At 40.5% G+C, this 23,179-nt stretch overlaps 1 protein-coding gene across 1 annotated transcript; it reads left to right on the top strand.

The window, feature by feature from the left end:
* Window positions 1-19,187: 19,187 nt before the first annotated feature.
* LOC123885821 (probable serine/threonine-protein kinase At1g01540) lies at window positions 19,188-22,689 on the top strand. The gene is made up of 8 exons (XM_045935150.1): window positions 19,188-19,211; window positions 19,242-19,819; window positions 20,843-20,947; window positions 21,077-21,199; window positions 21,304-21,474; window positions 21,623-21,752; window positions 21,839-22,048; window positions 22,274-22,689. The coding sequence occupies exons 2-8, from the start codon at window positions 19,251-19,253 to the stop codon at window positions 22,427-22,429; spliced, it is 1,464 nt and encodes a 487-aa protein (XP_045791106.1). The 5' UTR covers window positions 19,188-19,211; window positions 19,242-19,250; the 3' UTR covers window positions 22,430-22,689.
* Window positions 22,690-23,179: the final 490 nt, after the last annotated feature.

Raw genomic sequence — 23,179 nt, 5'->3', positions numbered from 1 at the left:
CAAACAGTTTATGCAATTTTTATATATTATTATAAGTTTGTCAAGTTAGTTTATGATAAAATAGCTTATAAAATTACAATTTTCACTAGTGTGAACTTATAAAATAGCATAAGACTTAATTTATATTGCATAAGTTGTTTGCATAAGCTCTAAAAAAAGCTGGGCCAAACGAGCCCTAAATATATGATATCCTAATTAATCACATGATGCTAGCCTTTCCTCTACATTCATTCCCAACGAGAATTTTTTTATTAAGAGATGAACCGTTTTAATTACTATTGATTGATATAATAGTTAAGGATATCTCTATCATCACTTGTGTTTCATTTGCAAATTTTATGTTTGAGGCTCTTTGCAGTGGGGTTGTTTTAACAAACAAAAATTATATTTAAGAGTGCTTTCAGTACCGTATTTTTTGTTCCTAATTGTTGAGAGAAGATTGAAGTTTATTTTATGTATTGTGTAATACTAATATTAGTATTAATTTATTTTAAGAGTCATCAAAGTATCATAGTTTTTCCAAAATAAGAATGATCATTGTCCATTAATAAAGAGTGATCTTAATACCATATTTGAATGGTGGTCACATCACCATATTAGAATGGACTTAAAATCATAGTGCACTGATTTTAGTATCATATTCGATAGTGTATTTCTAGAACTGATCCTCCCGTGCAGTAGGACTCTGATACAGTTGTAGCTGGACTGTTTTATTAAGTGGCTCATCCCAGTAACCTCTTCAGTGGCTGAAAAATATTATTTTTAACTGTATTTAACTCCAATAACAACAGACCCGCATGCCAAAAACTCACAAAGCTAACAGCAATGACATTAGGACAGAGGTAATTACATGTTTTCTTATTGGCGATACTGTCAATTGTGGTCCATTTATTTACATGTATATAGCTCCATTTATTTCCTACACCTATGTCCTTGTGAAACATGGGTTTTGATCATAAATTGGCATGTTTGGGAAGAAAGAAATACAAGTTATAAACAGAATGTTTGGGAAGAAATACAAGTAACATGCTAACTCAAACTAATTGTAAAATTTTATATATGTTAATCTATTTGTGTTATATATTTTGTAATGAGCTCTTTTTGTCTTGCAGGCAGCTTATGTGGTTGGCATGAACATTGCAAATATGTATTGAAAGAAGCTGGAAGGTTGCTCATGACATTCAAAACCAACATGGGGATAATGTTCAAAGAGTTATGGATAAATGTGTAAGTCAAATATTAATTTTCTGCATACATGTAAGATTCTCTTGTTAATTATGGTGATGATTAACATATTTTTCCTGCCTATCAACGTCAAGAGCCATTAACACAATCTTTACGTGAAGAAGAGATAGAATACTGTGGTTGTAAAGACATATTTTTTCAGGCTCCAAGTGATCTCTCAGAATACTCTGTGCGTGTTAGAGCTTTCAATTATAGGGTATGTACTAAAGACGTATTTCTACCTCAAGTTCCTCCCGCCACACAAAAGACGGTTGATACTATTCTTGCTATGTATCATAAAATGAGCGAGAGATTGGAGAAACTAGAGAGTGAAGCTAGAGAGGAAACAAGTCAATGACATAAAGAGACAACGTGTGAAAGTGTAGGGAGCCGACAACCGGAAGAAACAGGAAAGAGACAACAATCTAGTATTAAAGATTCCTACAACCTGTTGAATTTGACGCCATTCCCAATGTAATTATTTTTTTTATTACACAATCTGTAAGGATAATTTTGTAATAAAGAAAATAATTGCCTTGGGAATGGTGTCAAATTCAACATGGTTCTAAGAATCCTTGATACTAGATTATTGTTTTGTATCTTTACTATTTCTTCTAATTGACGGCTCCCTACCACGTTCACAGGTTGTTGTTTCTTTATGACATTGACTTGTTTCTCTAGCGTCTCTCTCTAGTGTCTCCAATCTCTCACTTATTTTATGATACATAGTGTTCTGGACTAGACTAATGCTAGTCCACCTAGACCCTCACAAAATCCACATGGCTTGCCCAACCACCTCCATGTCAGCATGACACAACCTCTCCACCAAGATAGGGTAAAATTACTACTCTACCCACTATCTAAGGGTAATATCTTGGCAGTCCCTCTTAATGGGCCTTGGCTAGTCCAGCCCACTAAGAGGACCTTTGGCCCAGAGCTGGGGGCTATAAATACTCTCCCTCGTGGGAGAGCAAGGTAGAACACTATTCATTATCACAATTACTCTCTCTCTCTAACTTCTCTCTAGTATCTCTTTTGCTCTCTACCTTTACTGACTTAGGCATCGGAGCACCTGCAGGTACAACCCCCCCCTCCGTGGATGATCTGCTCGGACCTGCTGCCTATCACCTGCTCAACGGACTTCCAGCTGGCCTTCTACCTGTTCTGATCAACAGTTAAGATCAGTGGCGCCGACTGTGGGGATCTGAGTTCTCCCCTTCTTTGTTTCGAGCAAGTAAACCAAAGAACAAAACCAATCAATCACTTTTTCATCATGGCCAGTTCATCTCATTTCAACAATGACGTTGAGGACGCTGCTCCTCCATCTTCTCCCCGTCTGTCTCCTGCTCTCATCATTGACCTCCAGGCCCTCCCCGAGTCTGACCCTAGAGACGGGCAGGAAACTTCCTGGACTTCTGAGGACGGCGACTTGGTCGTCTTGACTGAGAAGCAGGCAGGGAAGCGCCCTCAGTCCGAGCAGGGCAAATCAGCAGAAATCGACTTGTCCACTGCTTCAGTTACCAATGCTGAACTAGCAGCACTCATAGCTGCCCTAAAGCAAACCACCGAAGCCCTCCAAGGCCAGAATCGCCGAATGGACGAGCAGAATCTGAGACTAGATCGCTTGGAAAGGAATCAGCGACTCTCAAGGAACAACTCTCCCCCGAGGAGAACTCCTACTTCTCAATCCCCTCCTCGTCAGGAAACTGTCAGGCAACGACGACCTGCCCTTGAGAGGATTGAGCAGCCTGGCAAGAAAAGAGACCATGTCTCCCCTCCCCGCGAGGGTATATCTTCTCCAAATGTGAAAAAAGGAAAAATTGTGGACCGAACACCTCCTCGTCGTCATTCTCCCCAGGGACTCAGCTTGATGACCAAACAAGGGCAGCCAGTAAGCCGCAGCCATCACACTGACCAATTCTCCAGGAGCCCAACTCCTGATCGTGAGGGCTCACCTCCCCTAAACTCACATGAGAGTGACGAGGATGATCCCCGCTGCCCTTTATCTCACGACATACTTCAAGCACCCGTTCCAAAGGGATGTGAGCGACCACCTCCTCTCCCAGCTTATGATGGACTTTCTGACCCAGATGAACACATTGCATCAGTCAATGCTACCCTGAACTTCTTAAGGGTCAGCGGAGCAATTAGATGCAGAATATTCCCAACTACTCTGAGAAAGGGAGCTATGGCTTGGTACCACAGCCTAGCTCCTCGCTCCATAACCTCATGGATGGATCTGTCCGACCAATTCCGCAGGCACTTCACTGCTTCCCGCAAGCAACCAAAAACCGAGGCAGTCCTGGATGCCATCTTCCAAGCTGATAATGAATCTCTCCGCAGTTTCATAGAGAGGTTCAACAAAGAAGCCGTCCAGGTAGAAACAACTGATGATATGAAGAAATACCTGCTCCAAAGGGGCCTTAGGCCAAATTCTGACTTTGCAAAAGCCGTTGGAATCGAAAAACCGCGCACCTTTAGCGACCTCCTCCTCAAATCTCAACCCTACATCCAATATGAAGAGCAACAAGCTGCAGATGCTGCCCGTTATGGGCGAGCAGGAAACAATCAACCTGCTCCTCGTTCAAATGCTGAACAGTCCAGCCGAGGAGGAGGAAGACGAAGAGGCGAAAGGCCTAGGGAACCCCGTGGACCTCCCAGCACGTTCAGCAACTATACTCCCCTTAGCAAAACCCAGGAAGAAATTTGGAAAGAGTGCAACTCAGCTGAGTTCACTAAAGCAGGAATTAAATTTCCAAGACAACAACCCACAAAGCCTGGCCAAGACAAGAGCAGGTACTGCAAGTACCACAAAGGTTACGGCCATCTGACTGACGACTGCATCCAATTAAAAGACGCCATTGAAATTCTGATTAGAAATGGACAAATCAAACAATACGTGAAGAGGGGCAATGCTCCCCGGGCAGAAGCTGCTGAGACCAGCAACACTGAAGAAGCTGCACCAGAAAAATCCTGGCACAAGCCAGTTGCCCTTGCCATCTCCAGACCTGAAGATTTCTTTTTCCCTAACTACTTGGACGACACCTATGTTGCTCCTACACTGAACAAATGGGACGCACTTGCCCAAGCTATGGTTATCTCTGGTGGAGGTTTTGACAAACAGACTGTGGGATCCATCAAGAGAAAATTTGAAGAATTGATATATGGCTCATCCAACCTGAGTGCAACTTTGGATAAACCGAAAGGGCAATCAAAGCCCTTAGCCTTCTATATGGAAGAGCTGCCCGGTGGAACTGCAAACTCCCAGATACCCCTGCTCATCAGAGTGGACATGGCAAATATGGACGTCCGCAGGGTACTGGTCGACCAAGGAAGCTCCTGTGATATCATGTATTCCCAACTTTTCAAGACTCTGCAACTAGATGAAACCTACCTCACTCCTTACTTTGGATCTGATCTCTCCGGGTTTAATGGAGCAACAACTAAGCCATGGGGCTATGTAGACCTGCTAGTCACCGTTGGCTCTGAAGAAACTGCAAAAACTATCAAAGTGAAATTCCTGGTAGTAGACTGCCCTTCTCTCTACCAGTGCATCCTGGGCCGAACAGCTATTGCTGACTTAATGGCTGTCCCTTCAACCGCCCACCTCAAGATGAAGTATTATACTCATAAAGGCCAAGTTGCGACACTGCATGGAGACATTGAAGCTGCAAGGAGAGTCTTCAATGCATCCTCCAAAGGAAATGAATATATCGGGCAGCTCCCCGAGTCCAAGAAGTCCAAAGCAACAACTTCCCTGCCCTTGCCAGAAATCAGCTCCATTGACCTCGACAGCCGCTTTTCCAAACAGGAAAACAAAGATGAGAAGAAGCTCCGCAAGGAGAAGAAGGAAGACGACGAGGCAAGCCAAGAGCACCGTCGTCCAGTTCCAGACGGCGAGTTCGAGCTGATGCCCTTCGGAGAAGACCCGAGCAGGGCAGCGAAGATTGGGACCGGGCTCCCCGAACTTGCTAGGAAGCAACTTGAAGCCTGCTTGAAGGAAAATGCTGATCTGTTCGCCTGGCACGCTTCCGAGATGCCCGGCTTGGACCCCAACATAGCATGTCACCAGCTGACTATTGATCCCACTGCACTTCCCATTGTACAACGTAGGCGTAGGCAGTCTCCTGAGAAATCGGAGGCTGCAGAAAAATGTGTAAAAGACCTCCTAGAGGCAAATTTTATTTCGGAGGCCAGGTATACAACCTGGCTGTCCAACGTTGTACTCGTCAAAAAATCTAATGGAAAATGGAGGATGTGTTGCGACTATACCGATCTTAACAGGGCCTGCCCTAAAGACTCTTATCCCTTACCTTGCATTGATAGACTTGTTGATAATTCTTCTGGCTTTAAATTATTGTCTTTTATGGACGCTTATTCAGGTTATAACCAAATTCCAATGGCAGTAGCAGATAGAGAAAAAACAGCTTTCATGACCGAGTCGGGCAACTATTACTACAACGTAATGCCCTTCGGTCTCAAAAATGCAGGAGCTACATACCAGCGAATGATGAACAAAGTCTTCCGAGGATAAATAGGAGACATGCTCGAGGTATACATGGACGACATGATCGTAAAATCCCCCGAGGAACTCGACCATGTCGTGCACCTTCGAAAGGTGTTCGAGCAGGCCAGGAAATGCAACATGAGATTCAACCCAGAGAAGTGCACCTTCGGGGTCCGAGCAGGTAAATTCCTGGGATTTTACCTAACCGAGCGAGGAATTGAAGCCAACCCTGACAAGTGCAGAGCTTTTGCCGAGCTCCCCACTCCGAGCGATAAGAAGTCCATACAAACTCTTAATGGAATGCTAACATCGCTTTCCAGATTTGTATCCAAATCAGCACAACATGCACTCCCCTTTTTCAAACTACTAAAGAAAGAAGCAGTCTTCGAATGGACAGATGAATGCGAGCAAGCTCTCCAACATCTGAAAAAGGCATTATCAGAGCCACCTGTCCTTTCACGACCAAGTGACGAGGAGGTATTATACCTGTACCTTTCCGTCGCCTCAGAGGCTGTAAGTGCAGCTCTTATTCGTGAGACAAACGAAGGGCAGAAACCAGTATACTTTACGAGTAAAGCCTTGCAGGGTCCTGAACTAAGATACCAACAAATTGAAAAAATAGCCCTTGCACTAGTTTATGCTGCGAGGAGACTAAGACATTATTTCTTAGCCCATACAATTGTGGTCCGAACAGACCAACCAGTCAAGTCTTTGCTTGGCCGACCAGATATGGCGGGCAGGATGCTCAAATGGTCCCTCGAACTCTCAGAATTCGACATTCGTTACGAAAGCAGAAAAGCTCTAAAAGCCCAAGTCCTAGCAGACTTCGTCGCAGAGATGACGAGCCCCTCCCCTACAGTGGACGGAGCAGATAAATGGACAATCTTTGTAGACGGAGCATCAAACGCTACAGGAGCAGGTGCAGGCATCATTCTTGAAAATGAGAATGGCTTACTAATCGAGGTCTCCCTAGCACTATCCTTCCCAACTTCAAACAACCAAGCAGAGTATGAAGCATTCCTCGCTGGACTACGTTTGGCCGAGGACTTGCAAGCCAAGGAGATAAAAATATACACAGATTCGCAACTGGTCGCCTCACAGGTGCTAGGAGAGTATCAGACCAAGAATGATAACCTCTCTGAATACCTAGTGCTAGTAAAGGAAAAAATCACCAAGTTCAACTCTGTTGAAATATTACATGTTCCCCGCGAGCATAACAAAAGGGCAGATATCCTGTCCAAGCTGGCAAGCACAAAAAGGAAAGGCGGAAACAAATCTGTCATCCAAGAAATACTCCCTCGACCAAGCATAGAAAAACCAAGCAAGGTTGTGGACATAAACGTCATTGGCGACAAAGACTGCTGGATGACTCCAGTATACAACTTCCTCGAGCACGGAACTCTCCCTGACGACCAGAAACAAGTAGCTATAGTCAGACGAAGAGCCTGCTCCTATGTCATCCTTGATGGAAAATTATACAGGAGAGGATTTTCCATTCCTCTCCTAAAATGTGTGGACGAGGACACAGCAGATTACATCCTGCGCGAAGTCCATGAGGGCATTAACGCCCAACACCTGGGAGGAAGGTCACTTGCCAGGAAAGCTCTACGAGCAGGGTACTATTGGCCTACTATGCAACATGACGCCAAAGACCACGTAAAAAAATGTGACAAATGCCAAAGGCATGGGGATATGCACTTAGCTCCCCCTCGAGAACTAAAATCTTTGTCTTCCCCCTGGCCCTTCGCCTGGTGGGGCATGGACTTACTTGGTCCTTTTACCAAAGGACTTTATCAAAATCGCTACCTAATAGTAGCAGTGGACTACTTCACGAAGTGGGTGGAAGCCGAACCCCTCTCCGACATCACATCACTCAGAGTCCTGCGCTTCTTCAAAAGAAATGTGCTAGCTAGATTCGGAATACCACAGGTGGTAGTCACAGACAACGGAACACAGTTTACAGACAAAGATTTTCAAGCATTCCTTGTTGCCCTGGGCACCAAGCAGCACTTCACATCGGTCGAGCACCCCCAAACCAACGGGCAAGCTGAAGCAGCCAACAGAGTGATCCTGAGAGGGTTACGAAGAAGACTTGACCAAAACAAAAAGAAATGGGTCGAAGAGCTTGACAATGTACTCTGGGCCTATCGAACAACCCCACACTCCACAACTGGAGAAACCCCCTTCCGAATGGTATATGGAACGGAGGCAGTTATCCCCGTAGAGATTGGGGAACCATCTCGTCGGACTGAGCAGCCTCTTGACGAGGAGCAAAATGACGAAGCACTTCGAGAGGAGCTTGACCTCGTCGAAGAAATTCGAACAGGAGCTTCTTTAAAGGAGGCCACCCTGAAGCAGAAAATAGCTGCCCGTCATGACACCAAAGTCATCAAAAGAGAATTCGAGGTGGGCAGCCTCGTCCTAAGACGCAATGCAGACTCCCAGGATGGCAAACTTGCACCCAATTGGGAAGGACCATACCGCGTCATTGACAAAACAGAAAATGGTGCATACTATCTCGAGGACCTTCGAGGAAGGAAACTTCCTCGACCTTGGAATGCCCAGAAATTGAAACAATATTACAGCTAAGTTATTGCCACACTAAAAGGCTGCTCGCACTTCAGAACACAACGAATCGAGCACCTTAAACAACGGAGGGCACCATGGCACACGTGCTCATCTAAAACCATAGAAGGGGAACTAATTCACCATAAGGGAAATGGAACTCCTGCTAGACGAGGATAACTCTTGAAACGAGCCCATCGTCCCCGTGCCACGACCTAGCACCCAGCTCGCGATGGGAGGTTCAGGTTGCGAAGAAGGGTACACTAGCGTGCCTGTATTCGCGTAACTTAGAAACAACTCTAAGTGCTTATACAGTTCCCTAAACTGTTTAAGTCAAAACAGAGGAGACTACCCTCAATAAAACATGCTCAGTATCAAGCAGGGGAAACCTCCCCGGCAAAATAACAACGAGCGCAGCATTCATACATGCAAAAATATGATAAGTATACAAAACAGGCATAAAAATAAACAGGCAAAACTTAGCACACCAACTTGCTCGAATAAGCATACCAGCATGCCCAGACGAGCACCTCAATAACGGGGAAGTAAACTCCCCGGCACGAAAGTTTTAACAACAAAATTTCGTTAAGTTTAAAATGGGGACAAGCTCCCCGGCTCAGATTTTGAGCAATAAATTAGCATAAAATTTGGTTAAGTTAAAAGTAGGGACCAGACCTCCCCGGTTGAAATTTTTAACAACAAATTTCATGAAAAATTTTCTAAGTTATGAGACGGGGAGGCTCCCCGGTTGAAATTTTTAACAACAAATTTCATGAAAAATTTTCTAAGTTATGAGACGGGGAGGCTCCCCGGTTGAAATTTTTAACAACAAATTTCATGAAAAATTTTCTAAGTTAAAAAATAAGGAAACATACATGCGAGCAGGTATAGACGAGCAGTTATATACAAGCATATATAAATAAAACGGGCACCTGCCCGGAATTGTCATAAATATCAAACGGGGACAAAAGCCCACTTGTTCCAAAATTACAAACCAGGGCTCAAAGGCCCCAAAAATTCAAAGAGACAAAATAAATTACAATAGAAAGGCCGGGGACATCTACTCCTCGCACCTATCTTCCTGCTCATGCACGTCATCTTGCTCATCTTCATGACCCTCCTCGAACACCCCCTCAGCATCTTCCTCCTCTTCATCAGAGTCGGCCAAGCCAGCCGGGATAACAATTTGGCCATCCTTGACCTGCCCGTTCACATGCATTCCCCGGATCACCAACTCCACGTCAGGATTAAGGCACTTGATTTGCTGCACGGCATTCTCAAAGACGTACTCAGTGCCCTCTACAAAGTCATGGGACAGCTGAGCAATCACCTTGACCAAGTCTGCTCGGGTGGTCAACCCCTCGGCAGCCTTGTGCTCGTTCTCGCCCGGCGCCATGGCGGCATTAAGCCTTTCAATTTCAGCCCGAGCAGCATCCAAATCCTCTCCCCTTTTACGGTGCTCGTCCAGCTGGTCACCCCAATGTTTTTGCTTCTCCTTTAGGTCTTCCACAGCAATTTTGAGCTGGTTGATCCGACCTTTGGACCGCTCGTGCCTGGCCTGGGCAGTGTTCAGCTGCTCGACTAAGGACTCCCGCTCCTCACCAAGGACCAGGGAGCTCGAGACCATCCGCACCATAGCAGCCATGTCACGAGCATGCTGCTGCCTACGGGCCTCTGGTTCCTGGTCAAGAATAGCAGCCCTTTCAGTTTCAAAGACCTCCGGAGGATACTTCTCAAAAAATCTGTCCACGGTAAAGCACCGAGGAACTGGAAACTTGCTGCATCCTCCCATTCCCGCATCTTCAACCGGGGGATCTTCTTCTCTTGTCCTCTTCGCTGGAGGAGGCCGGGGAGCTGAGGTAGGGGTGCCCGAACCAACACCCGAGGTCCCAATAACCTGCACGGAAGGGGTCCCCGGCCTCACTTCCTGGGAAGCCCTGGCAACAATCTTCTTTTTTCCTCGGCCAGACCTGCTCGCCTTCTCATCCTGCTTGGCCTTCAACATGCGCTCGGCAATGGTTTCCATTTCGTCTGCAAATAGAAGACGAGCACGTTAGTAAACGACGAGGAATGCACACAACAATAACATAAATTTTTCTAAGTTAAAAAGAAAGGAAACAATACCCAAGCACAGTTTAACCTCCCCGGCATTTTTGCACTTAAGGAGGGTCCTAGTATTAATAAAACGGGGAGAGGCCTTAGGCTCCCCGTGTTCATCTCTTATGGTAACTCCCTTACGAGTCGTCCAGACCCCGGGAGTAAAACCGGCCACAAAGGTCTTCAGACTTTCGAAGGCAGCCATGTCCTCGGGAGACAAGTCTGCGTCCCCGGTTGTATATTCCTTAGGCTCTTTCAGGAAATGGGTGTACGACCAGCTTAACGGGAACTTAGGGACTGCCCGAACTATAACTTGCCCGCTGGCATCCTTACGGGCAACACCTTGCTCGTCCCTATCTTCCTCCAGCTCCATTAAACTCTCCCGGGCAGATGAAGACTCTGGCCGGACAACATAATACCTCTCTTTGAAATCCTTAACGGAATCCACAAACATTTTGAATAATTTAACATCCTCGTGATGCTTTAATGAAACCCAATTCTGACGAGGTGCTCGCCCAACCTCCCTCGTCGGCTTACGCTGAATCTTGAAGATTCTAAAGAAAAGGGGAAGAGTGGGAAGAACGCCTTTATACGTACAGAGGTGCTCGAACCCCATAATAAAAGACCACGAGTTTGGATGCAGCTGCGACGGAGCCACCTGCAAGGCTTTAAGCACGCTGGCCGCAAAGGGGCTGAACGGCAGCCTGAGCCCCATCTCCTTAAATACAAATTCGTACATAGCGAAATCATGCCCGTCAAAAGACGAGCACACCCGTTCACCCTCCCCGGGTATACGGGTCGACCAATTTTGAAGCCCGTCTGCTCTCTGCTGCTCGACGGTCATATATAATCTTGGATCCTGGGAAGTAAGCGCCGAGGCTATTCCCCGGGGTTCTGGAGCAACCCAATCCAGCGCAGGATCGGTTATGCAGTCAACCAATGTATACTTCTCCGCACCCTGGCTTTCCACAACCTCCTCGGATTCTGACATTTTACAACCTGAAATGCAGCAAAAACAAAGTGAATTCGATGATCAAATCCACCCTTTCACCGCAATTCAAGTGAAAGGGCGCAGGATAGGACGAGGACGCTGTCCCCGACCAAAGCCCTTTTCAAATGGCAATTAAAATTAAACCGAGGAGGGTAGCCCAGGAGAAAGACGGGGAGATAAGCTTCCCGGTTTGAATTTCAAACAACGAATTTCATGAAAAAATTCCTAAGTTAAAAAGGGAGAACATGCTCCCCAGCAATACAAACTATCTAAAGTTTCAAACGGGGAGATAGGCTCCCCGTCACCTAAACAAACTATCTAAAAGTTTCAAACGGGGAGATAAGCTCCCCGGCTCTTAAATAAACTATCTAAAGTTTGAAACGGGGAGATAGGCTCCCCGTCACTAGTTATCTAACCTAGAGTTTCAAAAGGGAGGAAATCTCCCCGGTACCAAGTTCATATGGTGCCCGGCACATTCATCCTAATGTTCATAAATTCATACATTCTTCATGAAAAAACGCCCAAAACTGGGCAGAAATGACAAAAGATAGATCTAAGCAAGAAAATTTGGAGGAATTACCTTGAATATGAAGAAAATCTGAAGAACGATTTGACTAGTAAATTGGAACTTCAGAGAGATTCACAATTGAAGAGAGAGAGTGAAAAGTAAAAATGAAATTCACTCTCCTCTATTATATAGACCAAGCCAGGAAAGTGAAGAGACGCTTTGATCCAATGGTCCTTACACTCCCTCGTAAAAATCAAAGCAGTAAATGCACCCTTTCACATCCCCAACGAGTAAAGCTCCCCGAATTTCACTCGAGCAAGCCCTCAAGCAAAAGGGCTATATTTACAAAAACCTCCTCGTTGCTAACTTCTTAGGTGCAGCAACAAGCAACAATTGATATCACCCCCTCGTCGTAGTCACGAGCAGATATACTTCTCGTGGTTATCTCTTCGCCATGGCAACGAGCAGTTATTCCATCTTGTGCAGTATCTCCTCGCAGGAGATACGATCAACTATTCCATCTTGTGCAGTATTTCCTCGCAGGAGATACGAGCAACACATTTGAGCAAAACATTGCATGTATTTGCTACGAGTAATGCTTTGACGAACAACTTCCTCTTCCACTTTTGTTCAAGAGAGGTTGCAAGGAGATTTCCTTCTGCGTTTGGGCACACACCTAAAGTCATCACTCCTATGCCTAGGAGCAACGACTTGGGGGGCTCCTGTTCTGGACTAGACTAATGCTAGTCCACCTAGACCCTCACAAAATCCACATGGCTTGCCCAACCACCTCCATGTCAGCATGGCACAACCTCTCCACCAAGATAGGGTAAAATTACTACTCTACCCACTATCTAAGGGTAATATCTTGGCAGTCCCTCTTAATGGGCCTTGGCTAGTCCAGCCCACTAAGAGGACCTTTGGCCCAGAGCTGGGGGCTATAAATACTCTCCCTCGTGGGAGAGCAAGGTAGAACACTATTCATTATCACAATTACTCTCTCTCTCTAACTTCTCTCTAGTATCTCTTTTGCTCTCTACCTTTACTGACTTAGGCATCGGAGCACCTGCAGGTACAACCCCCCCCCTCCGTGGATCATCTGCTCGGACCTGCTGCCTATCACCTGCTCAACGGACTTCCAGCTGGCCTTCTACCTGTTCTGATCAACAGTTAAGATCACATAGCAAGAATCTTTTGTGTGGCGGCGAGAAATTGTGGCGGAAATGCATTTGTAACACATACCCCATAACCAAAAGCACTATCCAGGTAAAAAATACTATGGGAGAACACTTAAGAGCCTGAAAAAATATGTCTTTACGACCATGATATTCTATCTCTTCTTTAGGTAAAGATTGTGCTAATTCCTCCTTACATTGATTTGCAAGAAAAAATGTCAATCATCATCATAATTAACAAGAGAACCTAACATGTGTGCTGAAAATTAATATTTGACTTACACATTTATCCACAACTCTTTTGAACATTATCAACTCTTATTCACACGGGCAGTCTCCCACACATGAAAAAAAACTTATATTTATCAATTTCACAATTAGAAAATACTGTTATTTTGCTTCTTCGAAGAAAACACCTTTATATTTCAACGATGCAAGAATCATTTTATCTTTGACCTCCTTATTATTTACAGTATTATTGATATACTTATTATACTTTTATTTTCTTCACTCTAAAACTTTAGTTATTAATGATAAAACACAAGAGGGGGTGTTAAATTGTTTTTTTCATTTTTAAAATTTATTCGTAAAATCTTTTTAAGAACAATTAAAATAATATTCTTTATCAAATCATTTGACTTCTGATTAGCACGCACGTGTAAGAATAGAAGTAATTCATAAAGAACATAAACAAGACTACAACAAATAAGGTATGGAGGAAGAGGAATAAAATGATATTTTCATGCGGGTTCAATATCAAATGGTTAGTTCAGTCTGTTAGAATCAAAGATACAAAGCAGAGAAGACAAAAGTGGCTACTAGGGTTTCATAATATTACAATGAGATTACTTAATTGCATAGTCTTACAATAAGAATATATACTAGGAAAATAGGTAAATTGAAAAGTCTAAATTACCCTTACTACTAACTAATAATAATTAATCTATATTATCTAACATCTCCCTGCAAACTCACAATGTCATAAAGCATTGAGAGTTTGTCATACAAAATTAAAACCCAAAATAGAAGAAATAAAACCAAAACAACTAAAATTGTAATCAGCAGAAAGTAGCAACTAGCAACCAAAAGCGAGAACCATCCAAGAGAGAAGTAGCAGCCAAAGAGAGAAATCATCATCCAAACAGAAGGAGAAATCATCAGAGATAAGCATCCAAATAGAAGAGAAGTCAATAGAGAGAAGCATCCAAAATGAATAACCATTGTAGAGAAGCATCAGCCAAACCGAAGAAGAGAACCATCAAAAGGAAGAACTAATTCAAACCAAATGTATCCAAATCCAAACTAAACCAAATCAAATTGTACCAATCCAATCAAACAAAAACAATCATTCAATAGAGAGAGAACCAACCAAATAGAAGAACAAACAGAGAGGAGCAATCCAACAAAAGAGAAATCATCAGAGAGAGAAGCAATCAAACAGGGAGAAGCAATCAGACAGAAGAATTGGCAGAGAGAAGTGCAATGCAATCAATTAGCAAAAACAATAGAGGGAGAAATGCAATCAATCAGAAGAATCAATATAGAGAGACAATCAAAGATAAGAACCAAATAGAGAGAGAACCAAATAAACAGAAGAAGCCAATGAGGGAAGCCAATGAGGGAGAATACACATCAAACTAACAAGAATCAAAAGGGGGAGAAACAATCAATCAGAAAGAGACCATTAGAAAGACAGTCAATCAGAAGAAATCAAATTGTGAGCACTCACTCACCAAACTACCAAATTGTGAGTACTAGACCCACCAAACAAACAAATTGTGAGCATTATAGTGACTCACCAAACAAATCCATTTAAACAAATCTCCAAATTAATGGAACCAAACCAACGAAGCCAAATCAATCTGAAACCAACAAACCAACACATAACTAGACTCAAACAAATAAACCAAGAAGGAAGAGTGACTCAAGCATAACTCAAAAAGAACCACATCATACACTATCAACACAAAATCCCAATAAGATAATAACACCACTTGCAGCAAATAAATCCAACACAACACTTTCCTCAAACACCTGACGTGCACACACCATGCTCACAGAAAAGAAACTATGCTATGTAACTTGCCACTTCACTTAGCGTGCCACTAATTTATCAAGATGACAATTTGTTGAAAGCTATAAGCAAGAAATCAGTGGTGACATTCATAATATTCAAGCAAGTAGGTGTCTTCCAAGATGAGAGTATCCAAACAAAATAAAACGGGTGCTCCATTAATTAACTAACTAATCGAAACAAACAAACACGACAAAAGTATACCATCACAATCAAATTGGAGCAACGACTACCAGTTTAAATCAACCGATCTTTCAATTTATTTCTTTTTAAGAACGAGCAACAACTTATAATTGAACCAACGATACTTTCACAAGCCTAAATTAAGAAACGCAGATGCCAAAATAATCAATAGAAGGAACAACCAAATAACCAACAAAGAACAAATGAGAGAACCAAACCTCAAAGACCAAAACCAATATATTCCCAAATTTTTGGGGACTCAAGAGCGGAAGCAGAAAACAGTTCAAGGAGGATCGAACGAAGCTCTAGATACCATGTTAGAATCAAAGATACAAAGCAGAGAAGACAAAAGTGGCTACTAGGGTTTCATAATATTACAATGAGATTACTTAATTGCATAGTCTTACAATAAGAATATATACTAGGAAAATAGGTAAATTGAAAAGTCTAAATTACCCTTACTACTAACTAATAATAATTGAAAAGTCTAAATTACCCTTACTACTAACTAATAATAATTAATCTATATTATCTAACACAGTCCACCCCTAAAAAAGTTGTTATGCCCTTTATATTAAATAACTTTACAATAATCATAGAGATATGATTCCATTTTTTGCTCACTTCTTTAAATAAATTTACTGTCCAAAAACTATAATGCATTGGTCTTTTAGTTTTACTTAGCGATGGCAAAACAGGACTTGAACTTCGAACTAGTCGGATTGAGTAGAAAATGCATTGTTTAATTAAATAAAACAATAAAAAATTCGTCCAATCCGCCCGCCCTATCCCGTCATTAATCCGCCTATAAAGGGACGGGGCGGGCTAAATAGTGGTGGCTTGAAAATATCATCTCGCCTTTTTTTCATGGTGGATTGCGGGTTAGCGGGGGTGCTCGTCAAAAAAATTATAAATTTTATTTATTTATTTATTTATTTTTGTTTTCACAACCAGTATCCGGTCCACCGGACCATCTGATCTGGTTTGGGAGTCCGTTCTGACATCAAGTGGTTGCAGTCCCCTCCCGATAGCAGGTGCCCCAACGGATCTTGGAGAAACTCTGATACCATCTTAGAATTGTGAGTTGAGTTTAATTCAACCCTATAAAACTAACTTGTAAAGTGAAAATTATCTCTATTTTATAAACTCATATTCAGATCATCTCACATATATGATACCATGATAAAATACTACCCTCATGATTAGACCATGATGCTTGACTTCTTTAACAATGAAAATATACAAACCTATTTAGTCTTATATTATAATTATCATGGTCATGATTTAAAGATGAAAAAGAGAAAGTAAAAAAAAAAAAAACTAAAGAACATCTTTGAGTGTAAGATTCGGCAATCCTATTCTTTAAAAAAGATCAAATGTTATAAGATAAGTAATAAAGAAAATTCTTTTTTTTTTCCCCAATTTTTTGGTCTAGTATATGATGATGTCTTTGTAATAAAGGGCTCTCCACTAGCAGCGTTTTTTATTCTTCAATACATTTTGTTAAAAGAAACTTTTACTATTCATAATAATTTTTTTTTAAACTTTTACAAACTAATCTAACCTGAATTTACTTAGAGACTATTTTTCTCATTCACAATTCATTAACGAGATTCAAGTCTGAAATATTATTTAAGAAAGAAAAAAAATTAAGTTGCTCATTCTTTGAACCAACATATTTTAATGTTTTGATTTAATTGAGAATAAAAGAACTATGCCAATTTGAATCATCATGGGTGATAAGCTGCACAAAAGGTTGTCAATTTGAGAGTTTAAGAAGATGCAAAACCTCCTCAAGAATGCAATTAAGGGATGGAGAAAAAGTTACCGTTTGTGAATAAAAGTAATCACCATTGATGAATCAAACCTAAAATTACCAAATTGTACAATTTGTTTTTCCATATCCCCAAAGATGAATGTCTAGTATTCATCTCTGACATTTCAAAATTACCTTAATTATATTTAGCCGTAGATGTTGAAGCACCGTCAGTATTGCATTTAATCCACTAAAGGGAGGTGGCTGCCAAATAACCTCCTTCAAGTTGATAGGCTTTGTAGAATGTACGGTGCAAGAAGTTAGACTACCACACCGATTTAGATATAATTTTCAAAATTGTTTTATGTTTTTATTTTAATGTAATAGTAAATATATACAAAAGAAAACATATATATATATATATATATATATATATATATATATATATATATATATATATTCAATAATTAGGGGATTGTACCTAAGAGTAGATATAAGCTTAATGTTTTAGGTTTTTTGGTACATGATCTTTAAAGAAAACCAGAGAATAGATTTAATCCCAGTATACTATCGCACTGTCACACACCACTACACAACTATAATTTATTTGTCCACCATACAACTATCAATGTTTTTATGCTTTTCTACTTTTTTATGTATTTTCTGTTTTACATCAATGATAAAATCAAACACAAAATTGATTAACCCACTTGGGGTTGGTCGAGTGATGTTGGTTTGGGTCCTTGGAGTATGCTCCTCTCAAGGTCTCAGGTTCGATTCTCACTGGTGCCAATTTCGGTGGGCTAAGTCCATACAGAGCAAAAAAACTCTGGCTTTAAATGGGGCCCCCGCAAGTGGGCGGTGGGATTGCTCCCCTTGGATTAGTCGGTCCTAAGGCCGGATACCAAACTTCCAAAAAAAAAAAAAACACAAAATTGATTTTTAAACTCAAGTGATTGACGGTGAACTTGGTATGGAGGACTACGGTTCGATCCCCGCAACTGCGATCGGGAGAAGACTGAAACCACTTGTTGTTAGAGCCGACTCCCGAACCAGATTAGGTGGTCCAGGAGGTGGGATACTAGTGATAAAAAACAAAAGAAATGGTTAGTAAAAATTCAAATTTAATTTTTGTAATTAATTTATTTTTTATCAAATTTTATTTATTTTGTAATTAATTTTTTTAATGGAGTTCATGCATATTAAAAACAGACACAAACTTATTTTTTGAAGGAAAAAAAACAGACACAAACTTGTCACCAACAACAAACAAAAGATGCAGCAAGGGACCTGGATCTGTCTGTCGCACAACAACCATTATTTATTTATCCACCACACAATTATCAATTCTTTTATGTTTATTCTACTTTTATATTTACTTTTCTTTTCCACATCAACAGTGAAATCAAACACAAAATTATTGATCGAGCTTATTGGTCAATGACTCTACACAATTATCAATTCTTTTATGTTTATTCACTTTGTATGCCGTAAACATTTTACATAGTTGCATGTTGTTTTTAATTTTAACCTTTAATTTTGAAATAATTTCAAATTACAAAAAAATAAATCTAACTATAAACGATCTTAAACATCAAATTTTAAATCAGACAATCTCAATATGACAATCTCAATATGTAACTCCATAACACAATTACTCAATCAAATCCAAATCCACAAACTTGTCATCAAATATAAGTCGATCTTAAACATCAAATTTTAGATCAGACAATCTCGACAAGTAACTCCATAACACAATTAGTCAATCAAATCCAAATACACAAACTTGTCAGCAAATATAAGTCCAATAAACAAACATAAAACACAACTAGCTTCCTTAACTCTCTCTCTCTCTCTCTCTCTCTCTCTCTCTCTCTCTCTCTCTCTCTCTCTCTCTCTCTCTAACCATCTTCACTCTCTTACTTCACCATTTCCATTCAAATAGTAAAAACTTCATCTTTTTTGTTCAAAAAAGAATCTTCATCTTTCACTCACTCACTCACACTCTCTCTTTCTTTCTCTATTTTCACACAAAATCCAATGCCACCCATTTCCTAAAACTCATAAAAAACAAACAAACACAAACAACAACAACAACAACAACAACAACAACAAAAAAACATCATATGATATCATCATCATCATCATCATCATCATCATCATCATCATCATGACAGTATACAATGCTGCTTTCATCAACACACAGCTCTCAAAACAAACATCAATCTTCGGTCTCCGTCTTTGGGTCCTCATCGGAATCCTCATCGGTTCCATAATTGTCTTCACTCTCTTCCTTCTCTCTCTCTGTCTCACTTCACGCCGCCGCAAAAACCACCACAAAACCACCAAACTCAACCACCACTCTCCTATCATCTCCAAAGAAATCCAAGAAATCATCCACGCGCCGCCCTCATCCGAGATCCATGTCGTCGACACCGTCAAACTAGAACTCCACAACCTCAACAATAATAATAACAACAACAACAACCGTGTTGTTTCAACCAGTGGAGAGAGTAGAGGAAATGGTAGTGTGAGTGAAACGGCGTCGTCTTTTGGAAGTGTGGGACCGGAAGTTTCGCACCTTGGATGGGGAAGATGGTATACTCTTAGAGAACTTGAAGCTGCTACTAATGGTTTGTGTGAAGAAAATGTTATTGGTGAAGGTGGTTATGGTATTGTTTACAGTGGTGTTCTTCCTGATGGTGTCAAAATTGCTGTTAAGAATCTTTTGAATAACAAGTATGTTAATGTTAATCTTAACCTTAACCTTACTCTAATTTAGTTTATGGGAAGATAAATAAATTAAAAATGTGTTTTTTTGTGATCTATTGTTAAATTTTGTTATTGGGTCTATGCCAATTTGTGTAGAAGTACTAATTAGGTGATAGTTTTTATTAAACCATGTTATTAGTACTAAGTATTTATTGTATTTGTCGGTGACTAATTTTCGTCGGAGAATATGACCGGCCCACCTTTAGTGGAGTCTCGTGTCCAAACCACTTTTTTTTTTATCCACATTCCACAAGGCTTGAATTTGGAACCATTATTAGTAAGAAGTATTATTCGATTTGTCAGTGACTAATTTTCGCCGGAGAATCTGACTGGCCCACTTTTAGTGGAGTCTCGTGTCCGAATCACGTTTTTTTTTATCCACAAGGCTTGAATTCGGAATCATTTTTAAAGAGTTGGAGTTTAGTTCCGCTCAGACTAATGTAATGTTCTGTGTTTGGTGATAGTTTAATGATTGTGTGTTGGTTTCTTGATTTGGTTGCTAGAGAATGAAAAATTCATGTCTGTCAATATATGTAGTTCTTTGATCTTTTTGGATTAGAGAGAGGGTTGAGGCAGATTTTTTCTTTGATTTGGAAGAATCATAAATTTACAGGCAAGTTTTGCTTGAATTATACTAATGCTTATTATGAGAAATGATTTGCTTTCTTTTTTACTATGTGCTAATGTTTTCTACTTTTCAACCATTTTGTGTGTTTCTGTCTGTTTGTCATCCTTGTCTTGTATTGTTAGATGTTATTTTAAAGTGCTTCAGTTGTGTGAAGAAAAGAATCATTTTTCTTTTGTTTTCTTACAACTAAATTAATAATGCAGTTACTTTTTAGTGGTTTTGTAATGTCACACTCATACATTGTTTTGATTTTTCACTATTTTATTACCTACTGTTACTTTAATTCTACTTAATGAAAGGTTATGTTTTCTTGTATTTGGCTTTTCTCATAAGTTAGAATTTTATGTTTAACTCATTTTCAGAGGCCAAGCTGAGAGAGAATTCAAAGTTGAGGTAGAAGTAATTGGTCGAGTACGACACAAGAATCTTGTTAGATTGCTTGGATACTGTGTTGAGGGGGCATACAGGTATTTTTCATTAGTTTTTTGAAAGAAAAAAAATAGTTAAAATTCTTTATTTTTAAGGCTCATTGAAGCTACTAAAATGTTGTATAGTTTGAAGAGATTTATGATTTAAATTGTGGATTCATGTTACAGGATGCTTGTGTATGAATATGTCGATAATGGCAATCTAGACCAGTGGTTACATGGGGATGTTGGACCTGTAAGCCCTATGACATGGGATATCCGGATGAACATTTTATTGGGCACGGCAAAAGGGTAATATGTTCATGACCGATTCTGCATATATTATTTATATGTGTATATAAAAGGGTTGATTCTTGAAATGTTTTGATCACGGTGATTTTTGTGTATCTTTTCAGATTGGCTTATCTTCATGAGGGTCTTGAACCAAAAGTTGTTCACCGAGATGTGAAATCAAGCAACATACTCATTGATCGCCAATGGAACCCCAAGGTTTCTGATTTCGGTCTTGCTAAGCTTCTGCATTCTGACCACAGCTATGTCACGACTCGAGTCATGGGGACATTTGGGTTAGTATGAATTTACCACAGCTATCTTTGTTACCGGTTACAAATTACAATTACTCTCGGTTGATGTATGAACATATGTGTCGCTAGTTATTTCTGCTCTCAAATTTAAGGTCCAGTGACATGATTCTCTCCTTTACTCTTTCTGCAGTTATGTTGCGCCCGAGTATGCGTGCACTGGAATGCTGACGGAGAGGAGTGACGTGTATAGTTTTGGGATACTCATCATGGAACTAATCACCGGAAGAAGTCCTGTTGATTATAGCAGACCACAAGGAGAGGTTAGAAACCATTACTACAACAATCAACAGTTTTGAGATTGTTCATTTCGCTTTTCCATTTAGTGTGGAAGTTTGAATTATTGCAGGTTAATTTAGTTGAGTGGTTGAAAAATATGGTTGGAAGTCGAAAAGCTGAGGAAGTAGTTGATCCTAAGCTTTCGGAGAAACCATCTTCAAAGGCTCTTAAACGGGCTTTATTGGTTGCTCTTCGATGCGTTGATCCTGATTCCATAAAGAGGCCTAAAATGGGACATGTGATCCACATGCTTGAGGCTGAAGATCTCTTATTTCGTGAGGTATGTTTCTTTTCCTTCTTAAACTTTGAAATTTACTCTAACTAGTATTGAGAATCCATCCAACGCTACGCTCGAGGAGAAATTCGTGGAAAAATCTCTGTTTAGTATATTTAGCGGCAACTCCGTATAACAATGATGTTTGTGAAAGCAATGATCAAACACGAAAGTTCAACATTGCTGTAATGTAATACTGATCACTAGATTCTGTCTCGTTCCTGTCTGCAGGATCGAAGAGTCACCGGAGAATCTTCTCATTCCCATCGTGATTATCAACGAGAGCATGAGGGTTCGAGTTTAGATAAAAATCAGATAGGTGGAGAGATCACTGATCAAAGTGATGATAGTAGTAGAAGTTACCATCAACATACTAGGCGGAGATGATAGTATAGTCTGAAAATTGAGATAGCAATGTCTATTATTTTTGTTCTTAACTAGTAGGACACCTGTGCGTTGTGCGTGACGCACAGGGTCGCGCGTTGCCCATTATTGATTTCCATCTCAATGAGGGAATAATCAATCATTTTTTTCTTCCTCTTGTTTCCATAAATTCCCTCATTGTCACCTACCATAATTTGCAATTCATTTGTAATTTTGTATACTATATGATTTATCATTATAAAATTCATAATTTTTTGTCTCTATGTTTATTACACAAAATAGGATAAGCATTACATAAATCTGATACATTTCCTAATGTTCAATCAATATCTATCTAGGATCAATTCAATTTTCTATCCATATTTTTTGTATCCATATTTTGGCATTGCATATTGGTCCCATCATATGTTGGATTCAAGTACTTGGCACTTTACAAAGGTAATTGGTTGGTGGCCCTTTTATATCTACTCCAGCTATGTTGATTGAAACAATTTAATTGTATTATTATTGCCAACTTTATGTTTGGATGTTTCTTGGAAATGGACCAACTGACCCACCTAATCAGTAATCAACTTGAGCTACTACAATCTCTTGTCATTATGCTTATAGATCTCTTGAATGAAAAAGCAAGCATTAGTTAGTTGGATTTTGTTTAGTTGGTAAGGATTTGACTCATATTTTATAACAACGTGAGTTCAAATTTCACTGTTGATGTCCGTGCTTTGTATTCTTTTTGATGTAGGTTTGATTTTC

Source organism: Trifolium pratense, linkage group LG5 (genome assembly GCF_020283565.1).
Source record: "Trifolium pratense cultivar HEN17-A07 linkage group LG5, ARS_RC_1.1, whole genome shotgun sequence".
Lineage (NCBI taxonomy): Eukaryota > Viridiplantae > Streptophyta > Magnoliopsida > Fabales > Fabaceae > Trifolium > Trifolium pratense.
This window is presented reverse-complemented; position numbering and strand designations above follow the sequence as displayed.

Excerpts from the sequence above, each read along its gene's own strand:
- LOC123885821 (XM_045935150.1), top strand. The coding sequence starts at position 19,251 with ATGACAGTATACAATGCTGCTTTCATCAACACACAGCTCTCAAAACAA. Across the intron at positions 21,475-21,622 it reads CGAGTCATGGGGACATTTGG|TTATGTTGCGCCCGAGTATG; the intron begins GTTAGTATGAAT and ends CTCTTTCTGCAG. Across the intron at positions 21,753-21,838 it reads ATAGCAGACCACAAGGAGAG|GTTAATTTAGTTGAGTGGTT; the intron begins GTTAGAAACCAT and ends GAATTATTGCAG.